This window comes from Copidosoma floridanum, unplaced genomic scaffold (genome assembly GCF_036245765.1).
Source record: "Copidosoma floridanum isolate Cflo_tuat_1 unplaced genomic scaffold, Cflo_Japanese_pri ptg000012l, whole genome shotgun sequence".
NCBI classification, from domain to species: Eukaryota; Metazoa; Arthropoda; class Insecta; order Hymenoptera; family Encyrtidae; genus Copidosoma; species Copidosoma floridanum.
Window position 1 is genome coordinate 3,833,798 of NW_028321889.1, and position 27,355 is coordinate 3,861,152.

General features: G+C 35.3%; 3 protein-coding genes across 3 annotated transcripts; 1 reads left to right on the top strand and 2 right to left on the bottom strand.

Annotated features, from left to right (window-relative positions):
- The first annotated feature begins 4,518 nt into the window (after positions 1-4,518).
- Positions 4,519-5,113, top strand: LOC106637347 (uncharacterized). Its single transcript, XM_014350095.3, has 2 exons — positions 4,519-4,941; positions 5,024-5,113. Exons 1-2 carry the CDS (start codon positions 4,519-4,521, stop codon positions 5,111-5,113), a joined length of 513 nt encoding a protein of 170 aa, XP_014205581.2.
- LOC106637248 (uncharacterized) lies at positions 4,966-7,023 on the bottom strand. Its single transcript, XM_014349960.2, has 3 exons — positions 6,764-7,023; positions 5,504-5,710; positions 4,966-5,428 (listed from the first exon to the last, which is right to left on the bottom strand). The coding sequence occupies exons 1-3, from the start codon at positions 6,871-6,873 to the stop codon at positions 5,158-5,160; spliced, it is 588 nt and encodes a 195-aa protein (XP_014205446.2). The 5' UTR covers positions 6,874-7,023; the 3' UTR covers positions 4,966-5,157.
- Positions 7,024-8,180: 1,157 nt separating this feature from the next.
- On the bottom strand, positions 8,181-16,783 carry LOC106637349 (phospholipid-transporting ATPase ABCA3-like). Its single transcript, XM_014350099.2, has 25 exons — positions 16,560-16,783; positions 15,791-16,155; positions 15,431-15,708; positions 15,187-15,348; positions 14,883-15,120; positions 14,638-14,802; positions 14,365-14,552; positions 14,120-14,287; positions 13,939-14,047; positions 13,700-13,854; positions 13,467-13,628; positions 13,306-13,377; positions 13,092-13,230; positions 12,779-13,016; positions 12,528-12,696; positions 12,242-12,452; positions 11,645-12,172; positions 11,432-11,557; positions 11,126-11,359; positions 10,786-11,058; positions 10,439-10,710; positions 9,962-10,109; positions 9,688-9,901; positions 9,412-9,625; positions 8,181-9,325 (listed from the first exon to the last, which is right to left on the bottom strand). Exons 2-25 carry the CDS (start codon positions 16,101-16,103, stop codon positions 9,155-9,157), a joined length of 4,947 nt encoding a protein of 1,648 aa, XP_014205585.2. The 5' UTR covers positions 16,104-16,155; positions 16,560-16,783; the 3' UTR covers positions 8,181-9,154.
- Positions 16,784-27,355: the final 10,572 nt, after the last annotated feature.

The window sequence follows — 27,355 nt, forward strand, 5'->3', positions numbered from 1 at the left end:
ATATCGTGTGCCAATAATATTAGCCACGTATAAGTTTCTTAGTGCGACACTGTTAAATTGTCGACAATTCTGGTTCCGCAAAGTGTCCTCAAAGTGGTTCATATGTAACTATCAAATGTAATGAATGATTATGAGCTGCATTTATGGTGAATATTGTTTATTTAAAAAATTAAAGTTAAAATTCCATATTATAATACCTAGAAGTATTTTTTTAAATAATTGTATAGTAGAATTGCAGACAATGCTGGCATTTGATTTTGACATGGATTAGATTGTGGTAATTTTTTAAATCAACCTATACCTCATAAAATTTTCAATGAATATCCAAAAAGGTCTTTTGTTAGATTTTATTCTCTAAAGGCTTCAAAGAATTTACTACGATTTATTTTGGTATTTTGGTTAGCATTGAAAAGATCAAGGTAAGTTATCTCCTTACTACAGTTTTTTTTTTTTACATCATCAAGTTATCATATTTATTATTCATACAGTTCATCAGTCAGTCAATAAATGACACACACAGTTCTTACCATAATTATTATGAACGTGCTTTATCGCTGTGCAAGGAATTAATCAGGACTCAAGTTCCAGACATAAAAAAAGTCAGAAGATAACTATTTATTGGCATAAACAGCACATAGGTATCTGACATGTATGTATGTATAAACAAATACAATAAAAAAGAAGGAAACAAAAGAAAAGTCTTCTCCGAAAGGGTGTAAAACTATTTCCATGAATTAAATGAAGTTAGAAGGTTGGCCGACCAGCATTTGACTCAATTACCAGAGCGACGACAAAAATGCATCCTAAAATCGAGCCCGCAAACTATCCGCGGCGAATAATGTGATTTGCATATATTACTGAAGTCAGTTGCAACGCTGTGGCATATTTTACTCGTCCGTTCTCCTCGAAAAGCGCGACGGGCTTATTTTCCGTAAATTTAACGCCATCCCTTCACGGATAAAAATAACTCGGCTTTTGAGAAGAGAGCTAACTTCGTTATTGAAATTAAGGGTGAAATTGCGTCAAGTAGCATTGTTGCGAGTAATTGTGCAATTTCATTGAAATGCTAATAACTATAGTCTTGTGCAGCGTAATCACAGTGGGGTGATTTTCATTATACCAATCGACTATCAATAGTTCAAGAACTAATAAGAAATACGAAATTTAGTGCCTACAAGTACCAGGTTTCTTACAAATCTGGAAATTTGAATTTTTTTTTTTTTCAGAATTCCAGGGGTTTAATATAAAAATTTTCCAGAAATTTTGTTGGAATGAAACAATCTGTATGGCGAATAATGATTTAAAAAATAATTTAAGGTAATTTAAAATAAAATCAACAAAAATCTAAGGAATAGTGCGCAAGTTTTTGAATTCATAAAAAAAAAAAAAAAAAAAAAAAAATCACACAAGCCAAAATAATTCCTTCTGTGCTTTATTCAATAATGTATAAGTACTCATTTCTAATAACATGAGAATTTAATGCCTTTATGAACCACCATTTTATGCACCAATTTATTTTTCAACATAAATTTAACATATTACACGCGTGACACGCGCGTGCACTTGCGCAAACCTCGTGATAGAGTAGAATATTTTAAACTGAGCTTATTTAGTAAATGGAGCAAGAAAATTAATGTTAGTTCATACTAGGTTCTCGCACCTGTTCGATTCTCTCCAATTTGTAAATTATAACACACACATAGGCCGACAATTTCACTCAAAATGTCCCATCCCTCGCACCCTTCGCTGTTCGAAAGGATGGAAAGCAGAGGGGAAAATGAGCAATTTGCGGAAAGGAAATGAAGACACGTCGACGTCGTCTCGTTGCCGAAAATATCGCTCGCTCGCACACGACGAACTGAATAAATTAACGCGTCAACCACGTCTACCACTTCGTTAATCCGTCCACTATGTCTGCACAGATTTTGCAATTTATGCTTAAACTTTTGTGTTTTTAAATTCACGTTCAGTTTAATAATTTTTTATTCTTTATAGAACCTTTCTTGGGGCATTTCTTATGTTGTTAATTACAATAAATATTCTGCGAGGCATAAGTGTACAATAGGTTCTTGCACTTGGGTGTTCATATTATTCAACGTCCCCTCTTTGGTTCTTGTATCTTATCATAAGGCAGATAAGATTATACACTAGTTCATCTACGGTTCTTTCATGGCTGTTTATAAGTATTTTAAACTTAAATAGTAAAATAAGTTTTAAAAAGATGTACACAAACAGTAAAACTGCTGGTTTTTTTGTCTAAACATAAATTTAAAGACTTATCTGCTATGAAAATGTACTTAATGACATTACATGAGTAATACACAAGAAGGATAAACTATATTCATTTCCTGTACGTCTATAATATTACTGTAATAAGATCTGTACGGAATGATTTTAAATTTTTTATGATTATTTTTATTCATCATAGATTTCGTTAAAAAGTTTTAAATTGTCGCAACTTAGTTTTGTAGTGCATTAAATCGAAACTCAAATAACTTCATTCATAATCTAGCACAAGATTTCATACATAATTGTAGTAAGCTAGAAAAAAGTAAAGTATCAAAAGTGATAAATGTAGTTAATCTTATGCGATGGTTCATATACAACCATAGCTGATTGGGAATGTTAAAAAAGAAAAAAAAAACAACATTGAGAAACCAATATTGAAATATTCAGACATAAATTGCTCTTTACTTTAGTTCTAAGTTCATTATATGAAATGTTACCGAGATGATTGTTATGCATGCCTACTTACACTAAGAATAAATCAAACAGAGACATAAGCATGCAATAACTATATGAATAAAACATTTAAGTTGAAGTTTTAAAAATAAACAAAATCGATCTCTGAAGAAGGCAATTTTCACACTTCAATAATTCACCGAGGAACACTCAACAAAACTCAAGATCGCGAAGTTTACATAACTTGCGAAATAAAGCGTAAAACAGCGACCTCGACCTTACCCGGTAGAGTCAGACTCCAAAAAAAGAGGCACGCCTGGCTTTGCTCGCAAAGTACCGAATCGAATGCAACATTCAGTTACTTTAAAGAAAAAAAAAAAACAAAAAAAAAACAAAACAAAAAACAAGAAGCTTCGAGCGGCGGAGGAAAAGCCTACCAGGAAGGCAATTGAAAGTAATAGCAGGCATCACGAGGCTTCTTCTATGGATTCAGGCAGCATCGCGTCATTTTCATAACGCGTCTCTAAGGAGAACGCTCCTAACCTCAAAAGCGCACGAAAAAAAACTTCACTTCTCCCAGAATCACTAACAATGCACACAAACATATATGTAAAAAAAAATCAAGCTTCTTACCTGGGTAGACAGAAAAATTCTTTCGGAACGGATTCAAAGTGATCGCACTTCAGAAAACTAACCTCCAAAGCTTGAGTGATAAAGCGCGGCACACACACCACGAGAAATTAAAAAAACAGAACGATACCCCTATACATGGGAGAGTGAAAAGGGGGGGGGGAAACAGAACCACGTTATTCCGATGAGATCAAGGGAAGAACAGCAACGCGAGGGGAACGCGCGGCGACGATCGATAGCTTAGCTAGCGCGGCATGCACATATATAATACATCACATACGCGGCACAGAACAGAACAATACACCTGCACTACTCCCATAGTGACCATATAGTCCCATACCTATAACTATATAACTACCAAGCTTTAGATATATACTGCCTATACTTATATATACACACAATGTTAGCATACCTCCTCGAAGAAGACGACGTCGACGTAGATGACGAATCCGATAAGTACGAAACTTATTTGTTTGTACACCAGGTGTATTATACTACTATTTTCGTCCGAAAGCGTCACTGGGGTGACTGAGAGACGATGCGGTAATTGATGAGAAGTAGAAAAGGTGATCCTTTGGCTTTGTGAACTGTGAAAACGAACGCAGGAAAAAAATCACGGCGCACACGATACAATGGCGCGCTCGCGGCTTCTTCGGAATGGCTGGCTCGTTGGTACATGAAGTGCCGACCTTACCGGCTTACCGATTGAGTTGATGCGTGAGAGAATAACAAATAATGTGTGTCCCGTTGTTTATTAACTATTTATTTACACATAAATTTAAAAAACTCCATAATAGGGGTTAAGGGTAAAGTACCTTGTTAATGAATTTCTCAGCCACTATGTCTGTAATTACTAATTAGCGTGAGAAATTTGATTGCTTAAAAACTTATCTTTTGCTTAATGTGCTGACATCTGGTATCTTATCTAAAAACTGAAAAAAACTGCCAAATTTTAAAGCGCAAAAATTCAATCGCTCGTAAAAGTACTTAGAAAGGTATTAGCGTGCGCATATGCGCAGTAATTGATACGGAAATTTTTTTTCCAATTTACAGGTTTGTATGTTTATTTTGTCCCATTTTTTGTCATCACGGCATTGTTTGCAATCTTAAATTGAAAAGAATACAATTATAGTTTAAAATCAACGTTAGTTTTTATCAACAATAATTGCAGTATTTGTTGTACGTATTTCGTCGAAACAGAGAAAAATGATGTCTGACACTATGTTCGACACTTTGATGGAAATCCGAAAAGTTAACAAGGAAATAGCAGAACAGAAGGAGAAGCTGCAACAAAATCATAAAAAACTCATAGCTCTGGAAGAAAATATAAGTAACGTTAAGCAACTGCAGTTGAAAGCTCAATCAGTGCTTATTAATACAGAAATGAAATCAAAAGTCATTGACACTGAACTGAAAGAAATACACAAGTCATATGACAAACTTTTCGAATATTGGAATGAACATGTTAAAGTAGGGCAGGAGAATATTTCAAATGATACAACAAGAAATGTAGATGTGCTAAGGAAACAGAGAGATGAGTTAAGGGAAAAAGTGGCTAAAGCTAAAGAAGCAAAGGAAGATGTGGCCAGGCAGTTAAATGACATTGAAATGCAGATCAACATACAGAAGGTATAAATTTTATTTATGATGCTATTAAAGTATTTTTTCATATTAAAAAGTATATACATTTGTTGTCTACATATTTTCGCAGAAGAAAAGTGCCGCAACGTTACTGAGGCTTCAAAAGAATTTAGAAGAATTACTGCAAGAGGAAACCAATCTAATAAATAAGTTACACTGAGCAGTTATTTTAAAAGTTTTTACAGTTTTGATTGTATCTTATAGTCAAGGTACATTGTCGTACAGTTTTTCGACACATTCTCGATTCAACTTTGCAGTGTTTTCAAGTTCCGATAACTTGAATGGCATATTTAACAATTGTTTCATGTGATCATGTATTCGTTGTATATTTTCTCTTTTTCTCGTTACCTTTTCAACCAGAACTTTATTTTCCGTTTTTAAACTACTTATGTAAGATTCCAACTTTTCACACTCATTTTTTATTTTTTCCGCATCTAAGGATCTTAAATGAAGATTGACGTCTCCTGGTGGCCTCCTAAATTAAAAATTGATTTGGAAATTATATATTAAATTTATCGAATGACAAAAAGTAACATAGTCATTATTTTACCATAATTTGATATCAGAGGGTACTGTAGTTTCTTCTGATAATTTTGACAAAGTTTTCATGCCTTCCACTAAACATTCATCAGTCACTATTTCTTGTAAATCTTGTTCCATAACTTCTAGTAAATCCTCTTCCATCACTTTATGTAGTTTTTTTACTAACGACTTTTTGGACTCCAACATTGTAAAAATGTTTAGAAACTCTTCTTCACTGCAATTATAAACAGTTAAAAATATTTAATATCATATAAATTTACTGTATCAAAACTCTCGTTGGGCAACTGTTTTTACCAATTACTTTTCTTACTTACTATTAAAACCATATAACTTTTTAATCATAATGGAAATACATGTGTGAACATTCACATTGATGAGTTTATAATTGACCAAGAAACAAGTCCTTGGATTTGACCCCTACTTAAAGGTAAATTAAATTTTCCTTTGTTCAAAATGCAAACATACTAAGACAAGTAGAATTATAATTAGTGTCGGCTCGAATCACTTTTGAATTTTTTTTGATCAACGGTTAAAATCAAAATATATTTTTTGAGAGAAATACTTAAAAAATGTACAACAAAAAAAACTAAGTGTTGTGATGCATACCTTTGACCTGGATTTGAAAATAGTTGGAGCTTGTTGAGTATTATGTATCTAATCAGGCCGGGACGGGTGCAATTTGATTAAAATCTACAAATTTGCAGTCATCCAGACCTAGTCAAATACATTCGCCTTGGGTCATCGTTTTCTTGACGAAACTTTACTGTGTGCTGCTATTTATATTATTCGTAGTGGACATGCCAAAAAAATCATTTCCAATATTACGGGTTAAAAAGAAGTAGTAGAAGCTAAAGCTTTGGTAATAGAGTAAAAAGTAAACAAAAGCACTACATCGTTTTATAACACGAAGAAAAGACATTTTTCCTTATAGCCACGTGTGTTGGCTCGAATAGTGTAATTATGCCACTTATTGAAGATTAGATGCACGTTATTTCAAAAATAAAACATTTAAAACACCTAAGAATAACGAGTCTCTTTGTTCCGACAACTCCATCAACGACGATGGGGCTAGATAGAAAGAGAGAACAATAGGTCAAAGGACAAAGGACTGGTATGGTGTATATGGCATACACATAGGTACATGAACAATTGTTCGCCCCCTCTCTTCTAACCAAAAAATAAGAAAAATATATTGATATGTCAAGTATTTACAAATGATAACGATCACTTATAAATCAAAATGAAACAAAGTAACGAATTGTCTCACCTCACGCATTTGGCAATGTCCTGGAAGCTGTTGGACAAAGCCGCCCTGAACATCAGCAAGTTGTTCGGTTCATTGGACATACCCTTCGAGGATGACGACGGGGACGACATGTCTGTACGTGCTTCTATGTACCTAAGTAAGTACTCTATAATTAGTCTAATCTGATCTAAGTAATTGCGAATTTCCAAACGGAATGAAACAAAGACGCCGGCTTGCACGCACGCCGTTGTAGATATACGTGTATGTTGTGTTTTTTTGAAAATCCCTATGTGTGTGTGAGACTTAAAGGGGGGGGCGGGGGCCGGGGGACTCTTTTCTCTTCTTTTTTACAGCGTACTTATGTATATATATATATATATATATACCTGTATCCAATGTATCGATACATTCGATACACAGTCTGATCGGGGCATTCGATATCTCGCTTAAATAAGCAGTTTTTTCGATAATCCCTATAAAATAACCAAAAATAACGATAATGTGCATGCGCAGTTTAGGGGCTATCGAAAAAAACTGCTTACTTGAGCGAGATATCGAATGCCCCGATGCGGGGGTCATTTTCTGCATTCGCGAGAGTCGCGGGTCGCGACACTCGCGACTCGCGGGGCTAATAACTTTGTAAGTATAAGTAAACACAAAGCGATCGAGTTTGGTATTGACCGTTACATGTACACTAAAACTTGACGAAAATGGCATATTACTTAAGTAGTACTACATCATGAAATGGCACTTCGCCCTTCACACCCTTCGCTGATATCACATCCATCGATCCATCACTCTCGAACTCGATTGCGTATGTCGACTGATATCGAAGCATGTTGTATCGAAAAAGTAAATCGACCCCTGCAATGGCGGACCTGGTTGTTTTCGGACGCTCTCGGGCACCGGTGGTGAGTTGGGGGTGGGAAAGTTTTAAAAAGTTTCCGTATCACTCACTTTGGAATTTAACAACTAAGTATAAGTATACATATATGTTCTTCGTAATCGGCTAATCAAAATTTTGGCATGTTAGATTTTTATTTTTTAAACTCAAAGCTAACGTTGTCATCGTATACGATTGTCGTAAAACAAAATGTGGAGGTGAGCGGGATTACTGTGCAGTTGAGGTGCTCATTTAAATGATGACAGGCATCGAAATGTAAGTATGATAGTTTTTTTTCTCTGACTTCCTGTTTTGTTATTAACGTTATTTATTCCTCTTACAGATTATGGTGTTCAAGTTATGTTTGTTCGTTGAATTTTATATTTTACTTGAAGATTCGTCTGTTACACATGCGTCTGCACGTCTAGCGCGCGTCTAGACGAGATCAAGAGAGGATGAGATATATTCCTGTATTGGCGGGTAGAAGATCAGTTTAATAAGGTAAGATTGTTTTTTTTCAACAAGTAAAATTCCATATATTGATTCAATGAAAAATTTTATTAAGTACACAAGGTTAAAATACATGTATTTGGTATCGTAAAAATTCATAAGCTCAACAAGAAAGTACCTTGATAAATAACCGCTGATTAGGACCTTTAATACTTGTTTTAACCAACATAAATATACTGTGTACTTAACATCTTTGGAGCTTGTAGATGAAGTGAAACAAAAAGCTTACAAATTCTAACAATTTACTTCGAAGCAGAGACTCTATGTCTAGTAGTTGTAAAAATTTAGGTTTTAAGTTCTTTTTTGTTACCATATTAATTATATAATTATGGATGAAAAAAACTATATATATATATGTATTTATATAAAAGTTTAACTTAGAATAGGTTGTACACGTTGTTTAGTGTTAACAATAGTTACATGGGAAATTATCTATTAAGCGTAAGTATGTATTGACTCAACGATTCATTACAATATTCACAGCCAAATCGTTTCATAGTTGTTTTTAACTTATCATTCAGTAATTTAACAGTGTGAGTTATGGTAAGTCCTAGGAAATTAATCCAATCACTCCTTTTTCCCATTTGAATATCATCATTCATTGTAATATATTCAATTTTAGTGATAATTAAACTCAGTAGGTATTGCACTTTTTCTGTCATCATCTTATGAAAAGTATCTATTAATATTCTTAAATAAAAGTTGAACCAAAGTTAAGCGAGAAAGTACAATTGAAGAATCAACTAATGAAACGACATCGCTCATAATTCAAAGAGCAAACAATTCCAAACTCACGTCCAAACAGCACAACTGTCAAGCTAACACTATAGTTACAACGATAAATACTTGAATTGTATCACAAAAAAATAAAAACATTAGAAAAATATACTTACAAAGGCACAGTGCGTTTGATTATAAACTATATATAAAAGTATATATGTATCGTCAGAGAAACACCACAAAAACTTCCGACACTCATCATAGAAGTTAATTAAATGATCGACAAGCAAAGCTCAGATCTAATGAGACTTATTAGCAGCTCTGGCGAACAGCAAAAACAACTGTTCCAACGTTGAAGATAACACGCAGAAATCTTCAATGCTATCGTACTTGTGCTTCACTGCTCTCATCGCGTCGTACATCTTCCTCCATTTTGTTGCTGTGGATGAAACGTGATACATCAGGTATCCCTGTAAAAAAAAAAAAAAAAAAATTATAACCATACGTCGATGCACATGTAATGTTCATTTAATTTTTCAAGACTCTTTGCCCTCACCGAATTATCATCAACCAGCTGGCACTGTAACAATGCCTCGACGTCCCTCTTGATTTGCTCAACTTGAGCTACAGCTTTTTCAGGATTCAGCTTTATCTGGATGTCATAGCCGGCCCCGAAACGTTGCTTCAGCTCCTCGGACGGACCTATGCACACCAATTTACCGTCCACCATGATGGCAAGTCTACCGCAGAGAGCCTCGCACTCTTCCATACTGTAATGAGTACATTGCGTTGATTTCATAGGGTACACTTTGTTGGAAAACGTCAAGTTTACCTGTGCGACGTAAGTATCACAGCTTGGCCAGTGGTCGCTTGGGCCGACTTGATAACGTTCCAAAGAGATCTCCTGGCAGCAGGATCGACGCCAGTGGTTGGCTCGTCGAGCAGTACCAGCTCCGGCAGGCCGATCATCGAAATCGCGATGTTGAGTCGACGTTTGTTGCCGCCGCTGTAAGTGCCGCTGGGGTTGCGAGCACAAGCCCTTAGATCTATTTGGGGAAAACATCGTTTAGTCGTTGAAATAGGGGATAAAGGTGCTTTGGACTTACTTAGTCGTCTGATCCATTTTTTCGTTTCCTTGTTGACCTCGTGCTCGGGAATACCCCTGAGACGGGCGAACAGTCGCAGGTGGTCGTAGGTGTTCAGGCTCCTGACGATGGCGTCGTTTTGGGGACAATAGCCCATTTGCGAGAGATTCTGCGATTTCAATCAACATTAGTATTGGGCTCTTGTGCGAGATACACATTTTGTTTTTTTTTTTTTAACCGAAATTTATGAAATAACCAGGATCTCTTTAGTCGGGGTTTTACATCTAAAATGTGAAATCAAACTGACAAAAATAAAAATTGTTCTCTATGTACTCAGTCTACTTACATGACGTAATGAAGTTACATTGTGTATAAGAAGAAACGCATGGATAAATTGGGCAAAATAAGTAGTAATTTGATAAAGTTTGCGTTCCATGGTCCCAAGATTTTTCAAATTCATCTCGCCCAGTCGTACTTCAGTCGCGCTATTAAACTCACCTGGGTGCCGGTCAACTTTCTATCGCTCAGGAACATCATGCCGCTGTGCGGTATCTCCTCGCCAGTCATCATCCTGAAAGTCGTGCTCTTGCCGGCTCCGTTGACGCCCAACAAACCAAAGCACTCGCCCTGCCTGACGCTGAAATTTACATCCTTGACGGCCACCAATCTGCCGTACTTCTTCCTCAGCCCGTACACGAGGAATATGTGTCTGTCCTGTACCACCCCGTTTTCCAAGCTGTTGATGCTGCAGCCGTTGGCAATCACCTGACCTACAAGCGGAACGTCATATACTTCAAAGATATCCACGAGAATTTACAAATTGTGCGTATGATAGGTTTCCTTACTCGATTTGGTCTTCAAGTGGTCGATTTCGTCCGACAAGTCGCGCTTCACTTTCTTCACCTGCTCATCGGCGTCGTCATCCGGCGGTGGCGCGTCCCCGAGTATTCTCGCGACTAACTTTTGTATCAGTTTGCCCTCCAGGACCCACAGGAGAACCGAGTACAAGACAAACGTCGCGCCCAAGCTGACCAAGCCACCTTCCAGAGAGAAATCGTCCTTGAAGCCGTTGAAGAAACTCCTGGGATTCTCGCATCTCCCGTTGCTGCAACCCATTTCTAAAAGGACGATCATATATGTATAAACACGTTGTTCTTGGGGTTGAGAAAAATACACGTATCTTACCGCAGCATTCGGAATACAATGGCAAGCTGCACAATTTCTTCGCATCGAACACGAGTGACCACTGCGGACACAGGACGTTGGCCCTGGCCGTTTGAAAAAAGGAGATTTCCGCGTGGAAGAAGCCGATGTAGGGTGTCAGCAAAACTGCGATCTTTTCGATTGGACGGATGATTTTTAGGGTACGAGCTTCAGGGAACAAGTAAACGAGGAACATCATGACTCCCTCGAGGATGACTGCAAAGATATAATTGTCATACTTTGAGCGGAGCATTGATCGTCACAATAGATGAATCGTAATAATATTACCTAGACCTACTGGTATCAGCGTAAGGGTTTTCATAGCGGTGCTCACGGTGCTCAACCAAAAGGTAAAACAGTAGATGCACGGGAGGACGCTTAGTGAAAACAGGCAGATGATAGCGCCAAAGATCACTGAAAGATGAACAGAGACCAAGTTTTTTTTTTTTTTTTTTACTCATTGTGCGATATTTTCAACGGAATGAGCAAAATAACACTTACGTATCTCCTTTGCCTTCATCATTTGGAGACCGACGACTCGATCTATGACGATGAATCCAATTATAATGACGAGCGACAAAAACACCATCACCGCGAGGTCAAAGAGTAGCATAGTCCCCCAGTAATTGAAAGCCGATAACCCGGTCATTTTCTGCAGGTGCTTGATATTTGTCGAGTTCTCGAGTAGAGGGTGAATGACCAGTAGGGCAACGGCCAAGAACAAAAAGATGGCAAGGATCGTCGGCACCGCGTAGGTAACAACTTTGTCGACTATCCCCTTCTTGGTTATATCATCAATGTCGTTTTCTTTGTGGGGCAAAGCCTGGGCGCTCATCTCTATACTGTACTCCGGACCCTTCAGAGCCCTCAGTATGCTGTTTGTCAGAAGGTTCATGGATATCGGTTTGGCAAAACTGGCGATCTCGTCGTTGTATATGGCCTCGGCCTTGCCCGGATTCCCGAAATCGACCGACGATATCATGCGAGTCTTGTAAACCCTGCGGTTCTGATAACCGTAGTCCAACAGCTCTGTTTCAAATGAGAATCGATTAAAACGATTTACATGTTGTGCGAGGAGCTATTTGATCGATCGATTACCTTGAGTTAGGTTGCCGGTTTCTGGAACTTCAACGGCTTCGCCACCGTAGTGTTCTACCGTGGTCTTGTAGCTTTTGGCGATTTCGGCGTTCTTATTGCTGTAGAATATCTTTGGGTTGTCGTAGATGTCGAGTCGCACGTCCATTGGAGTAGAATTGACGGGAAATTTGAACGAAAAAATCATGTGATTGATAAACATTGCCAATAGGACCTGAAAACGGTGATTGTGAAATCTTTGCACTTTACATTAGTAGCCATTCGTGTACTATCAAAAATATGTCAGTACCAGTGCTAACATTAGCGTGAAGGTCGTTGCGTTTTTCCAGGTGTAAGTTGCTTTTTTGTACAACAGTCCTTTTGCAGCGTGCAGAGAGTGCTGTAGGCCTTTTAATTTTTGGGAGGCGCAAATGAGCGGCTCTCGATCGTCAACTTCGTCTTCGTTGTCCTTTGCAATTCTACAATTGAAACAACATGACGAATCGAATGACTTGGATGATTGTGTTAAATTATGGTGATTACTATTTGACAACCACGTACCTCAAGAATACTTGTTCCAAGGTGATCAATGAGACGCTCATACCCGTGATTCCGAGATTTCTCTTGTTGCTCTCTGTCCTGTCCAAAGCATCTGGTAGTTCGGGAGTATACGGGACACTTATAACATTTTTATTACCATCTGAGTTGAGGATTTTACTTCGAGGACCCAAGTAAGTGCGAATGCTTTCGGGGTTGCACCAGGGTTCCGTGGACAATGTTATCTCCACGTTTCCGCCACCTGTAATGGATAAATGACCAAATTCAAATGGTTTGATTCACGGGAAGATGAGTTTTTGGGTCTTTTTCTATTTACCTAGATGCTTTTTCAGGAACATCGAAGTACCGTAGCTTCTCAGTCTACCGCCGTGTACGATGGCAATTCTGTCACCGAGAATATCGGCTTCTTCCATGTCGTGAGTACTTATTAAAATTGTCTTTTGTCCTCTAGTTTTCTGTTTGCAAAAATCAATTTTAATCGTTTGATTGTAAATTTAAAAAAAAATGTTTGTTAGCTATAAAAAGTTTACCAATAAAATGTCCCAAATGCTACGTCTAACTTCTGGATCCAATCCTGATGTTGGTTCGTCCAAGATTAATATCTGCACGATAAAAAGATTAATTAACATTTTTTTTGTGGTCCAGTTGTTCATTAAAAAAAGAAAAACTAATTTACAACAAACAAACTTACGCTTAGATCTCCTGCAAGAGCCATTCCAAGACACACTCTTCGTTTTTGCCCTCCAGATAATTTTTGGGGCATAACGTTTCGTTTTTCGTGCAATTTCAACTTTTGCAGCAATAGCTCTATATTATGCTCAATCACTGTATTCGGACTGTTTTTGTTTTTTAACTGAGTAAAAGTAATAATTCAAGTGTCATTAAAAATGGCATGTTTTGCGAGTCCATAAAAGCGTCACTTACCATAGCAAACAACTTGAATTGTTCATAAACGGTTAAATTCGGAAAAACAATATTTTCCTGGGGACACAGTCCCATTTCGTTCAATACTTCGTCCATGTTGTTTTCAATATTTTTTCCGTTGATGATAACCGTGCCTTGAGTTGGACTATTCATTCCTATCGAACGCAATCAATTGAACAATTAAGATGGCAATTACTGTTATTAAATGATACGTTAATTCAAAGATCTAAGAATGATACCTGTCAAAATTGACATCATCGTTGTTTTTCCAGCACCATTATGGCCAAGTAACGAGGTGATTTGTCCCTGATAAAAGTCGATACTGATACCTTTGAGGGCATGTACTTGCTAAAATGATAATGATATTATTGCCAAGGCAATTTTTTTTTGAAGCTGTCCAATAATGTTCAATCAATTTACCGCATCACCGCATAAGCCGACATTGTACGTTTTTCTCAGATTTCGAAGTTGAATTCCAGGAGTGAAGGCTCCACTTGGTACAGTTTCAAATGGTTCATCCGCTTTGACGTCTGACTCAAAATTGTCTACCTTACCATAGTCATTTGGACTGTTGGATCTTTCAAAAAACTGAAATAGACCATAATAATCGAACAGTTAAGAGTCACTGGAACAACAAATTAATAGTGTGTTTGCAACTTGGCTACCTCCAAAAAATAGAGTGGATGCTTTTTGGCGCCGTATTTACCAGGATTTACAGCACAAACGTAATTAGCCAATACGAAATGAAAAATGGCACCAATTATGGAGAAAATCATTATCACTCCCAAGCTTCCTGCAGTTCCGTATGCAACATCGTCGACTACAAACAAGTTGCTCCATCGAATTCCAATTCCTGAAATCATAGATGCAACAAACTTTGATTCGCATTCAAATTTTTCGCTGCAGTCTCGGATAAAATTGTCGGATATTATTCCTACCACTTGCAATCTGATAGTAAGATATTTCTCTGAAAGCTCTGATGAGCAGTATGTTTGGAAATATTATTCCCAGGTAAGGCACCAGTGAGTGAGCTTGCAAGTAAGCCTCGCTGTAAATACTTGAAATTGCGTAGAGCACCAACAATCCAATGGTCAAGAATTTAGCTGTAAAACCAATACGAATGAAAATCCTCGCCAACGATCATCTACAGGATTTTTAAAAACACGAAAAATTGACTGCTTACATCTTGTGAAGTATGCGGAAATGTGCATGCCGTATGTAAACAAGTGAGCCGCATGTAAGGTAAGTATCAACCAAAATATGAATGAATTCCCATCGTACAAAAGAGGAGTCTTTCCTTCAAACCATATATTTGACAGTATAACGATGGGAACAGTGTAAAGTAAACTGAAAATTAGTCCGCTCAAGAGCCAACTCAATAGGTTCAAATAATTAGGCACTCCATTCATAGCCATCAAAACCTGAAATTAAATTTTTTCGATAAATTTTCCATCGTTATACATTTTCCCATACCAAGGTATACTTACATTGACTCCGAGAAATTTTTCTTCCGATGCTTTTGAAGTTTCGAAGCACAATTGTATGAAGAATACAATACTGGCCGAGAAAGCAACTGCTATACCCAGGTACACAACAAGATCCCCACCTTGTTCCGCTTCACCAGGTTTGACCATTTTTCTCATGGAAAACTGTAACACGTGAATAATTAAATATGCATACGTATAGTATTAATAGACATGGTATCGATTGATTCATTTTTTATACACCCACTTCCATATTTAGTTTCTCTGTGTTGTTGAAGTTGATGAAAGTAGTGTCCAAACACATCTGCAGTCCAATCTGTTTGTCAAATGTAAACATATGATTGAAGTAGCCTTCGTAAGCCGCACTGGGAAGACTTTCATCGGAATATATTTTATATTTCCAGCGTTTCGTCAAAGAATTCGTATTTTCGTTGAAAACTATGGCTTTGTAGATTTCCTCAAAGTTCACCGGCATGTTTTTATACGCATCCAACATATCCCTTTCCGTTGCAAATTTCGTTACATCTGAGGTAAAGAAAATTGTGTCATCTGTACAGTTTTCGCGGTACAAAAGATTGCCCAGTAGCAAAAGTCGAATTAAACTTACTGCTTTCTTTTTGCATCCCAAGGCACTCCTTCACGCTGTCAATTAAAGAATCTACAAACGTATTGTCCGGCACAACAAACAAGTTTATGAGACGATTGGGCTCCTTCAATTGTTCCTCCGTTACTGGATTGTAACTTTTGTTTTGCACAGTTTCACCGGGAGCTATTTGCTGGATGGTTCGCATCACCTTCAAAGAGTAGAATATCCAGCACGGGATCAGAATCTGTAGGACGATGGCTGATATCCATTGTCTCCTGCGTACCAAATAATTTTTGTACAGCAATAGCCGCAATTTCTTCAAAGTCGTTGCCATTGTTATTCCTGACAGTACTGACGCATGTACAATTTACTCTAAAATATTCCGACTGCAAAAAAAAAATAGTTCGATGACATCAACTTCATATCAAATACTCAGAAACACGTAATGTTTGTATCTATGTGCGTGTATATTTATATTTCACTGATAGCAGTCTCCTGTGACTCATTTACAGTAATTACGCTTAGGTCGATAAGCCGTATCATACTTTAAGGAAAAAAAAGGAAGCACAATGCTTATTTTTGTTTTGCCAACGATTCTTTTCGACAATCGGAAAGTAATACTTGCCAGAAACAATTTTTTTACGCTCGTATTATTTTTAGAAGCGTACCATTGAAAATTTGAATATGATTTTTCAAAAGTGAAAAAGAAAAAAATATTAAAAAACAAGGGAACGGAGTACAGCAGCAGCAGTAGAGAATCGTTGAAAGTATGACAAAATATTATATTCACCATGAACTGAATGAGTAACGGAAGGACAATTGAGCTTTGACATTTCTGGTGACGTTAGCACTTTGACTCGGAGACACGATTAAAGTATACGAACAAACAGTCGACACTCCCTGCCATTGGCAGTGTAGGGTGTTCCTGCTGATGCACCGTCTTCACAACACAACACTAGACTCTCGAGCTCTGTCAAGGCGATATAAAATATACTATAGGCTTACCAAGCGCATTTCGGAGTCCGATCGTAATTTTAGACCTATGCATGTATATCTATACTCTACGCTCGGTGCTACTAAAAGCTAGTATATAATAGTATATTATGTTGTGCTGTTGTGTGGTGGGAGCTATATGACATATACGTACATGCATCTGCGCCGAACAGGGATACCAATCTACGAACTATGCTTTCGTAGTCGAATCGAAGCGAGGAAAATATTTTTTTTAGTTTTTTTTTTTTTTTTTTTATTTATAAAAATTAAGATTTTTCCATAAGTACGTTAACAACGCTTTATAATAAACATTTTAATTGAATCCGCTGATCAACGATATTTTTTAACGAGTAGTTGCTCTTATCAGTATTTATGATATTAATCAAATGACTTATTTTGTACCTGTAACGAGAATTTTTGAAAATTTTTTTAACATGTAATATCGTATAAAATGATCAAATTTGAAAAAACAACGGTATAGAATATATATACACAATTTAAAAAAAAAGTACAAGTGTGTAGCCCTTGGAAAAACAAAAAACAAAACTTTATTAAAAAAAAAAAATTAACGACTTGTTGCATTAAAAAACAGTGACAACAATAAACGATCTTTTTTTTTTGACATTCAATTTTAAGGCTTTATTAATGTTTTGTACAAAGGTCTGCTGGAGCTTGACTTTCAGCGTTTACTCACTTAAACCAACGATAGACATTTTACCCAAATTTACGTAAAATTGTACACATACCGGTAAGCCAACAATGATATAGTATCCTATCCGTATAAATCACAAAACTCCGTCGATGACGTTATTTTTATACTGCAAAAACATGTGCACACACTTTATAAAATCCAAGATTTGAATTTGTTTTGAAAATATTTATGAACAACTCACTTAGTCAGGAAAGAAAAATACATTTTGTCATTTACGTAAGTGTGCCCTTATCATCGTCCAGTCTCTCTGACGTTATGTTGTGATACATCTCAACATGTAATGTATAGAGTATATAAATACATATATTCAATCACACCAGATACCCAACGATTAGAATCAAACGCAAATATTGATATCTTATATTTCTGCGAATACCATGATGTGAACGAAGATTAAAGGGGTCTTGGTGATTCGAATATATACACACCCACGAGGACACGTGTACGCTCGTGAGCCGTGAATATTGATCAGCCATAAGTGTGTTGTGACGAGGATAGTTGATCCGAAGTATGTTTATTCCAGAGGTAAAGTGAAAGCGGGACAACTTTTACGCGAGCTTAGCATAATATATAGAACAATTATGTGTTTCGAGACATTTTTTAACAAGCATCGGTTTTTTTTATCAAAAGTTGAAGCTGTAAATCACCGTAATTTTAAACCATTTTTCCCTGCCAATTCATTACATACTAAATCATTTCTATATTCATTAACTTTGTACATGTATATAGTAAATAATTTATTTTATTTTGAATAGTATAATAACTACTGTTTAACAATATGATATGTGAGATATCGTTTCAAGTCTACAAATTTTATAAAAATCGAATAAATCTCTAGAGTGCGTTATGGGATTTAAGCTGTAGTTAAATATTGTAACATATTTAAATGATTAAGAATTCCCTAAATTTGTACAGTGCATACTACTTTTCTGGCGAGATTTTACGTATCGATAATTTAGTATTGGTACTTATTGATTTAAAAAAAAAAATAATTTTAAAACAATTAGATTCTTCTCCTGGTAAAACATTTCATAATTTTTTCTTTTTACTTATATAATAATTGAAATGCAATTGAAAATTCTATAAACTTTTATTACAATGTAATTATTCACTTTTTTGTTTTTAATAATTATTATTGAAACATTTAAAAAAATATAATTTTTGCAAAAATATACAATTGATAAATAAACAATTAATTTAACTGGAAAACCTAACGTCTCATGGCTTTGCGCAGTTGATGATAAATGATGTCGATATAAAATTAAAAAAAAAATATTGCTGATCAGAGATTTGAATCGGCGCGGCTTGCAGGCGTGCCAGTCTAGCGTCTATCGTTTAACTTTCATTGGCCGTTGGGGCATTGTGATGGCAAAGTAGAGACTATCTGTCTGACATACACATGCGCCATTTAAACCGGATATTTAACATACGTACCGCATTCAAAAGTTAAAACGTAAATATTATTTTAATATAACTTATTCGTCGTCTTATATTCATTCCAAGTTGATAAACACATATTCATGCATATTGATACAATATATCGTATTCAATATTATCCTTTTTTCGAAAAATTATTAAAATACAATTTTTATGATTCTTACAACATTCAGTGCACACCTAATGCAGTATTAAACTAATTGACTGTGCTTATACACCTACATATAATTCGAAGGTAAAAATATTTACTAGCTTCTGTGCAACAAAAGCTGTAATGCCCCGCACCAACAAAGGATGGTAGTTGTCACCCCAGTGTATCAAACAATAATTTACACGATTGTGGACATCCGCAACGTGTACGGATTCACTCATTGAGACAAGCATACATATATATTTTTTTTTTTTTTTTTTTTAAACAGCTAGACCAAACTTTGGCTTTGCGCTGCACCAACATATTTTGCATACAAAAATACTTTGTGTTTTTAACGCTAGTTTTTTTATTGAAGTAATAAGAATTTAAAACTGTCGACACCGTTGAAGAATTATTTTCAGTATTTTTTTAACTCCTTATTCTAGCACAAACTTTGTACGAGCACTTAGATGAAATTTTAATTTTACAATGGTGCGTACATTTTTTTTGATTGTCAGTATTGCAGTCTGCACTAGTTTTTATATTTTTATTACAATAAACCTAGTCAGGTCTTATGAACTCTTAGTGAAAAAAAAAGAATCAATTTTTAACCATTGTTATAATAACTATGGTAATAAGATATACGTATATGTTTATTAAAAATTGATGAAGCATGTATAAATTTTTATAGCGCTAAATTAATTTTTACGGTTAAATTTGAATATTTTTTGATGGATTGTTCATAATGAATAACTGATAATAAGGTTGTCCTAAGATGTGCAGTGGACTTTTTAACTTAGTTTTATACAAATTACGAGTTTAAAAATTAAAACCCGAGCCCAAGGTCATACAATTTTACCGTCCGATTTACATGTATAGGTGATTACAAAATAATACTTGTATAAAAATTATTATTAGTTAAAAAAAAACAAAAAAAAAAAAAAAAACTTGAAACATATGATGCCCCTAAGTGATTTTGAAGATTAAGTGTAATAATAAATATTTCATGTTATGTAAAAATAGTACGTTTTTTTATACATTGTTAAGTCTGTTCTAAAAAAAAATTTTTTTTTTTAAAGCTCAAAGTCAGGTTTCCAGGGATCTTATCGTTGCATATCACGATTCAAAAGTGTTAGAAAGAAACTTATGTTTCGATATAATGTAATTTAGCTGTAATTTAGTTGTATGTACGACAACAATATGATATTTCACCGAAACATGGAATTTTAGCGACAACACAATCTTATCATATAACTATAGTTAAGGTAAAACTACTCACTTTTAGGCTGTCTGGTACATGTATAAATTACCTCCACGTATCTAGCATGCTCATAAATTTCGTCAATAATATATAAAAAAAATAAAATAAAAAAAAAAAAACAAGAAATGGGAAAAAAATCATTCGGTTTCCTATCAACCAAAAATAGTGCTAAAATTATCTTTCGATAAGTCTGAGAGAGAAAAAGGCCTCACCTTACAGATATCAGGCTTTTTTGTATAATTTTTTATGTTATCCAATACAATCCAACAGATCAAGTTTCATCCGGTTTCTTATCAGTAATGTGCATACTAATTTCAGATGAATCTGTCAATTTGCCTCGATGATGCCCCAATGAAATGTTGACAGATGTAGCTTATTCGAGGAATATCATTAAAAACATTATATTTACACCTTAAAATGGCATTTTATCATATGTAAAAATAAGCTCGCCTCACGCGGTCTAATACGTGACACTCGTAGTGGCGAAGACTCAAATGTCGCCATTCTTTTATTAAAACATCAACACCGGACGAGTTATCCGCGATTGATTTTTGTTTATTTGTTTCAGAGATCACTCATAACGTGATTAAAGCTACATATATCATTTACCTCACAAAAAGTAGATTCATTGATTGAAAACGGGGGGAATGGAGTTTCTAATTAATGAAAATGTCTAATAACCACATACACAATTGTATATTTGACTTATCTCTTTTATTTAAAAATTTGACACGTAAAAGGACCTATAGATGAAGTTTTTGATTCAGTCACCCTTCAATGCCTCGCCAATGCTGCTTTTTTTTTTTAAATTACCACCATGTACCTATTTGTCATTTTGTGAAAATGAGATCTTTAAATACTCTTTATATTTAAAGCATAAATGACAAAAGTTTAGTCTTAAAATTTCGTGCCTTGCTCTTAAACTACAAAATTGTTGAGCTACATGGACTCATATGTAGAAAAGGTGATGACAATAATGACGACATTTCGCGGCCGTATTCCATACTACTTCAGAGTTTAACTTACCTTATTTGCTACTAGAATACGCGAAACAGTTGCTCCAGCTGAAGTTGCAATTATGACCGGCCGATGAATCGAACCACGCAATTGATCCAGCCCAGACTCGGAATTTACTTCCGTCGTACCGAAGTAAGCAGTGGTCTACTGTATGACTGTTTTACTAGCCGGAGAATCCAAAAGTGTTCGCACAACAATGATTAGTAGGTGAGCTTGCCGCTAGTAGGTTTTGACCAATCGAAAGACCATACCATTTCTTTATCGGTACCACTAATGATAGCTGATAATATACCCCTACCAAAATTACTTTACAAAATTACGACTTGGACAGAAAGATGCGTCATCATGAGACTCATCGAAGTTGTACTAGGTAGGACAATGTTTATTTGTTATTGGTCACTATGCTTTTGTATACGTTCGAAGTGTGTCTGGATCTTGTGATTTATTTTCCAAGATATGTTTTTCATTGCTCTTACATAATATGATGGTTGCGTTAACCACAAATGCTAGAAAGCAGCTTACTTGATGAGAATTGCACTTCAAATTCATGGTTGCTGCTTCATATAGCATTTTTTTCCCCATTTTTATGATTTGCATGGCCTTTCGGGCACTGAATTCAGCGTCTCATTCAAATTTACCTCAACTTTGTCAGCTATTGTATTGTATTATTCGTAGAATTTGTTATTGATTTAAACTTTTTGTTTAGGCGTTCGGCTGTACTTAAAAATTCTAGGAATATGAGTATTGTCACGTACGATGTGTGCATGTAATCGTTTATCTATTTCTCAATAAAAACATTAAGATAAAGCATTGGTCAATATACTCAGTTGCTTATACGAAGCAGTATTGTAACAGTTATGAAATGACCGTTTTATCTTTCATTTCGTGATTCATTAGAAGCCACAAGTCATTCACGTACAAAAAATAGTAGCTGTTTTTAATGAGCCTTATTTTTAATCGGCAGTACAATTTTTAGTTTTAAATACAATTAAAATGATACTACAAAATAATTTATTATCCTTATCAATGAAAAGAGATTTCTCAACTTACGCAACATGCATACAATTAGAATGATTTTAAAGTATTTCGTTAACTCAATTAAATTAATCATTAGAGGTTTTTTAAATCAGTTTTATACCTAATACAAAAAAAAGTAAACAACACAATTTTTACTTGATACAATATTTGCTGCAAAATATTTGATCGCTTTTTAATGATTTTTAATTTTGAAAAATTATTTTGTTTTTTACACAAACTTATTAACTTTATTTTTAATATTTCGAACTTACTTCTTAAGTATTAAAGGTGAGGGTCAGATCTCTAACAATGTTTATCATTGGAAGTTGTAACTTGTGAATGATGGTGATAGTGAAAAACGTGTTCAAAAATCACGATGCTTCGTGAAATACTTCCATTGCCTATATCGAATTTTATCTTAATATAATCTACATTAGGAGATTGGAAAAAGATTGAAATACTTCGTTCTCGGGAAGAAAAAAAAAAAAAAAAAAACGTGTTGTGCAACGGATTAAGTGAATTTTTTTGCGCTATGATATCACAAACCCCTTCCCCCCGAAAATTTTTTTAGTTTAGATTTATGTGTGGATTGGTCATGTGATAAATGAAAAAAAAAAAACTTTTTAAATCTATTATTTATAGAATACTATACTGAGTCGTATTTTTCAACTGTCGATCATGAATATAATTTTAAATTTATCGGCTAAAGAAATCATGTGGTTAATCTAAGTCAATTAAATTTCTTTATCGCATGACCCATCAATATTTAAAAATAATCCATCATACTTTTAATGGCTACAATTTAATTCATAAGTTTGTTTTTCTTTGAAAAAATTAAAAAAGAAAAAAAAAAGGTTAATATCGTTATCAAAAACAGATATGGAAAAATTCATTAAAAACGTCTACTAAATAATTTTCCAAGAACGTGTCCAAGATCCATCGTTATAAAGCTTATTTTAAGAAATACAAGTTCATTAATTTCGTATTAAACGAAAAATTGTTTTGCGTCATCAATAACGTGTTCTTAATTGATAACTGGTTTGTTACACGCCAGAAAACAGTCACGTGCCTATATTATATTAATATACACACCGAGACGAACAACATATTACTTGGATTGTTAATTTACAGTAATTAATTTTGACGAATCGCAATAAATTTAAAAATACGAAAATCACAATGCTAGCTCCATGATCTGGTGTAATTTTTCTATCTCGGGGCTTTTTGCTTTTCTCAATCTAATTTTTACCACACTGCCAATTAATTTTTATACTGCCAAAATAGTGAAAAAACACCGTGTACTGTCAATAAAAAAATTTAATTCCAAACGATCAAAAAATTAATCCGTGGGTAGCGAAAATTTCCCAGACGACAGTTTAGATAGCTTTAAAATTTTTTACTTTCAACGTGAGTACAAGCTAACGCGTATGAACAGTACCTCATCGCCAATACACACGTCACGCGAAGCATTAAAAATTCCTCTCTCAAACGCGCATCAATCAACAACACTGCCACGCGATACCCATCCGTCCCAGCAAAACAATTAACGCGCCCGATGAACACTTGGCATTCCGAGTGTCACAACAAAGGATCGGACGAACCTTCGCACCTGCCTCTCCAACGCGAGATTCCAGAGCAGATTGTTTCTATGACTAATTGATCGCCGCATCTTTGATGCCCCAATGGAGCGAGGCACGAAAAAAAAAAAAATAAATAAATACAATATCGAAAGAGCCTTCACTCGTACCCAACGTTACTCAATAGTCGTAATAATCTCATTATCGGCTGGCGCGCGCCAAATACTTTCTCACCTTTGTTTCCCTTCTCTGCACCTAGCCGCTGCACGTACAAGGATACTATACACGCTCCTTTTTTGGGAGCGTCCCTCTCTTCACCTGACGTCAGTTGGTTGGTGAAAAACATTACGTGTCTATACGGCCGATCGATCCACATAGAAAGTACATAATATTATACAGTGCTGATGACGAGTCCTGTCGGAGAGAGAGAGAGAGAGAGAGAGAAAAAAACACGCGTCGTCGTAAATTAGACGAGCGTCGTACCCATGCAAATTTTATGTTAACGAGTCGGAGAGAAATAGAAAATTTAAATTTAATAACGATGTCAGCGGCGGAGGACTATTGTTTTTTGTTTTGTTTTAGCTTTCGTTTTTACGACCGAGAGCCCCGAGGGGGTGTTTTTTTCTCTCCAAAGTTAACGATTCAAAATAAAAATTCCGAGACAATTACGCAAGGGCGAACACAATAAAAGCACGAAAATCTCGGTTTGATGGAAAAGCAATCGACTTGCGTGGTAATTAAATTTTATCCGGACTTATCACTCGAGCGTTGCGCATAAACGATTATTCTTCGAATGGAACTTCTACATGCACTTGGTGTTTCGTTGATTTGATATATTTTTTTTTTTTTTCATTAGGTGCACAAAACGAAAATAGATGTCAACGAGCTTAGGTAATAAAAGAGAGTAGCGCGTAATAATATTATTGCAACTCTTCACTTTCGATGATTAGCAATGCAAAGTGGCTCGAATATCCACCGAAAGTCGTATTACTTTCTCCCGAGTGGAAGCTCCTCTCTCGTAATTCGAAAATCTCCCGTCCGTTGCGTCACATCTCATGATCTCAGTCTCCAGTGCGACGAACTCGAAAAAAAAAGTACACATACTTATTCAGCACTACTTCTACACGCATGAGCATTTGTATATTTTACGCAACTCATGCCGCAGCACGCACAGGACTATTTTTATTCCTTTCCTTTCCTTTTTTTTTTTTTTTTTTTTTTCCAAATGCAAGAAAAAAAATGCTCGTTAGGAATACACGTATTTATCGCTCTCGCATGCTCGTTTGTCCTTGAAGGTTTGCTTTAAAAGTGATTTCCAAACACTTTTCCTCTTGCAGGGGAAAAAAAAAGTATTTTACAGGACAATTCGAAGGACGCTTGCGATGAATCACGCACATTACAATAACTTGGGTATGTAATTACTTTATCAAATACTTTGAAAAATAATTATTACCTAAACATACATTTCATTATTTGCGCTAGAAAAATTTTTTTTTTCATTAATAACACACAGTATCTAACAAGATTCCAGCGTCAATCTGAGTTGCGTATGTCCTACAATTTTGATGGAATGTTGAAATGTGAAATTGTGAAAATTTTCAGATAAGATTGACGAGATGAGATAAATTTCGAAAAAAATTATAGTATAAGTCATATAGTCGAATCATATTTTTTCCATGAAGATTTTTATTTCAACTATAAACGAGGTGCCAATATTTGATACTTTTAACTTTCTAATGGAGCCTTAAAAAATATATTTACCTTGGCGCTCGAAATAAAAATTTATTGTATCATGATAAAGCCAAGTAACTGAAGATTATTCAAGATATACAATAATGATATGCACACAACTACGTCAAACACACAAATTTAATTATCAATTAATCAATAAATAAAACTTTGTTTATCTATACACATGGAAAAATCATTTAGTTATTATAATGTATTTTCGAAATGACTCATACACACACACACGTATTTTCTAAATTTAATTTTTTTTTCCACAAATCATCCTTAACATAAATTTTTCCAACACAAGTAATGCATAAAATTTTGCGGAAAAAAATGTTATCCACTACAGAACTTGATGCAAGTCGCATCGACCGTACATATAAAAATACGTAAAACTCTCATTAATATTCTACAACCACATTCACACGATCGTATTAACGGCTTCGAGCATCACTCACTTCATAAACGTATATATAGGTATTTACAAAAAAAAAGTCTACGTCGATAAGAATCGTATCGCCAACGAGCGAATCGGTTCCATTTCATATTAAATCTCATTCCGAGCGAACGCTGCACGATAGTCGCTTTTGTGTATATATATATATATATATATATATATAAAATGTACAAAACACTCCCCCGCGGACCGAGAAAACAAAGAAGAAACGAAAGAGAAGCGCGAGTGCTTTATAAATTAAGGCGCAAAGGGCAAGTCGTGCTCGTAATATTTTATTTCGCAAACTCGTGCCCTCCCACAAAGCCGTAATAAGTATACGATGTGCACAACATGTTTTGTACGAGTACTGTACAGCTGATGGCTCGAAAGTTGCATAATACGTGCATTGTTCACTGTCATGTTACATTTTCGCTTCGAAGACTTTGTCGTCGTTGGGCCTATCTCTCCTCTGTACGTGTGTGTGTGTGCGCTCGCCGGGTGATTATTTTGCGCAACGGTACAAAGTACCACACACTAATTACACGACAAAAAGGCCGATCGCTCGTCGTCTTCGTCGTCCGATGCGCGTCGCCGACGTCGATATGGTTAACACAATATATAGTTGACGTTTTCACTTGTACGCGCTGTATGCAAGAGTCGATCGCTGCTCCGTACACACAGTCGCAAAATAGAAAGGTATTTTTGATACGATTGCAATTGACGGTTCGCGCGTCAATGCTCTTTTTAATTTGTTATCATGAAAAACAACCGTTTCAAAGTTCTGAGTGTACGGCTAACGGGGGAAATAATAAAAACATGTCACTTGTTGAGGTAATAGTTTTTCTGTATACATAAAAAAAACAAACAAAAAAAAAGTAAAAAATGGAAATTTAATTTTAGTTGAAAATTATACCCCATACCTATGTGTACATAGGTCGTCCGTGTATTTTATGATTTATTGGCTATTTTATGAAGTGTCATAGAAATACATGGTTGTGTGATGCTTTTCCATGATACTGAATATACTTTGGCAATACCAAATCACGTTAAATGAGTACCATATTAGACTACATAAAATATTTAAAAAGTTTTGTCTTTTGAAATGGTGGAACTTTAACTAATTTCAAGTAAAATATTCTTACTAATTTAAATAGTGCACGTAAAAAATACTTAAATTATTGACTAAAATATTTTATAAACAATAACAAAAGTAACGAGTTTTATAAAGGCAATGTTGGTACACGTATACGTCTGAACAAATGCCAACGACGACTG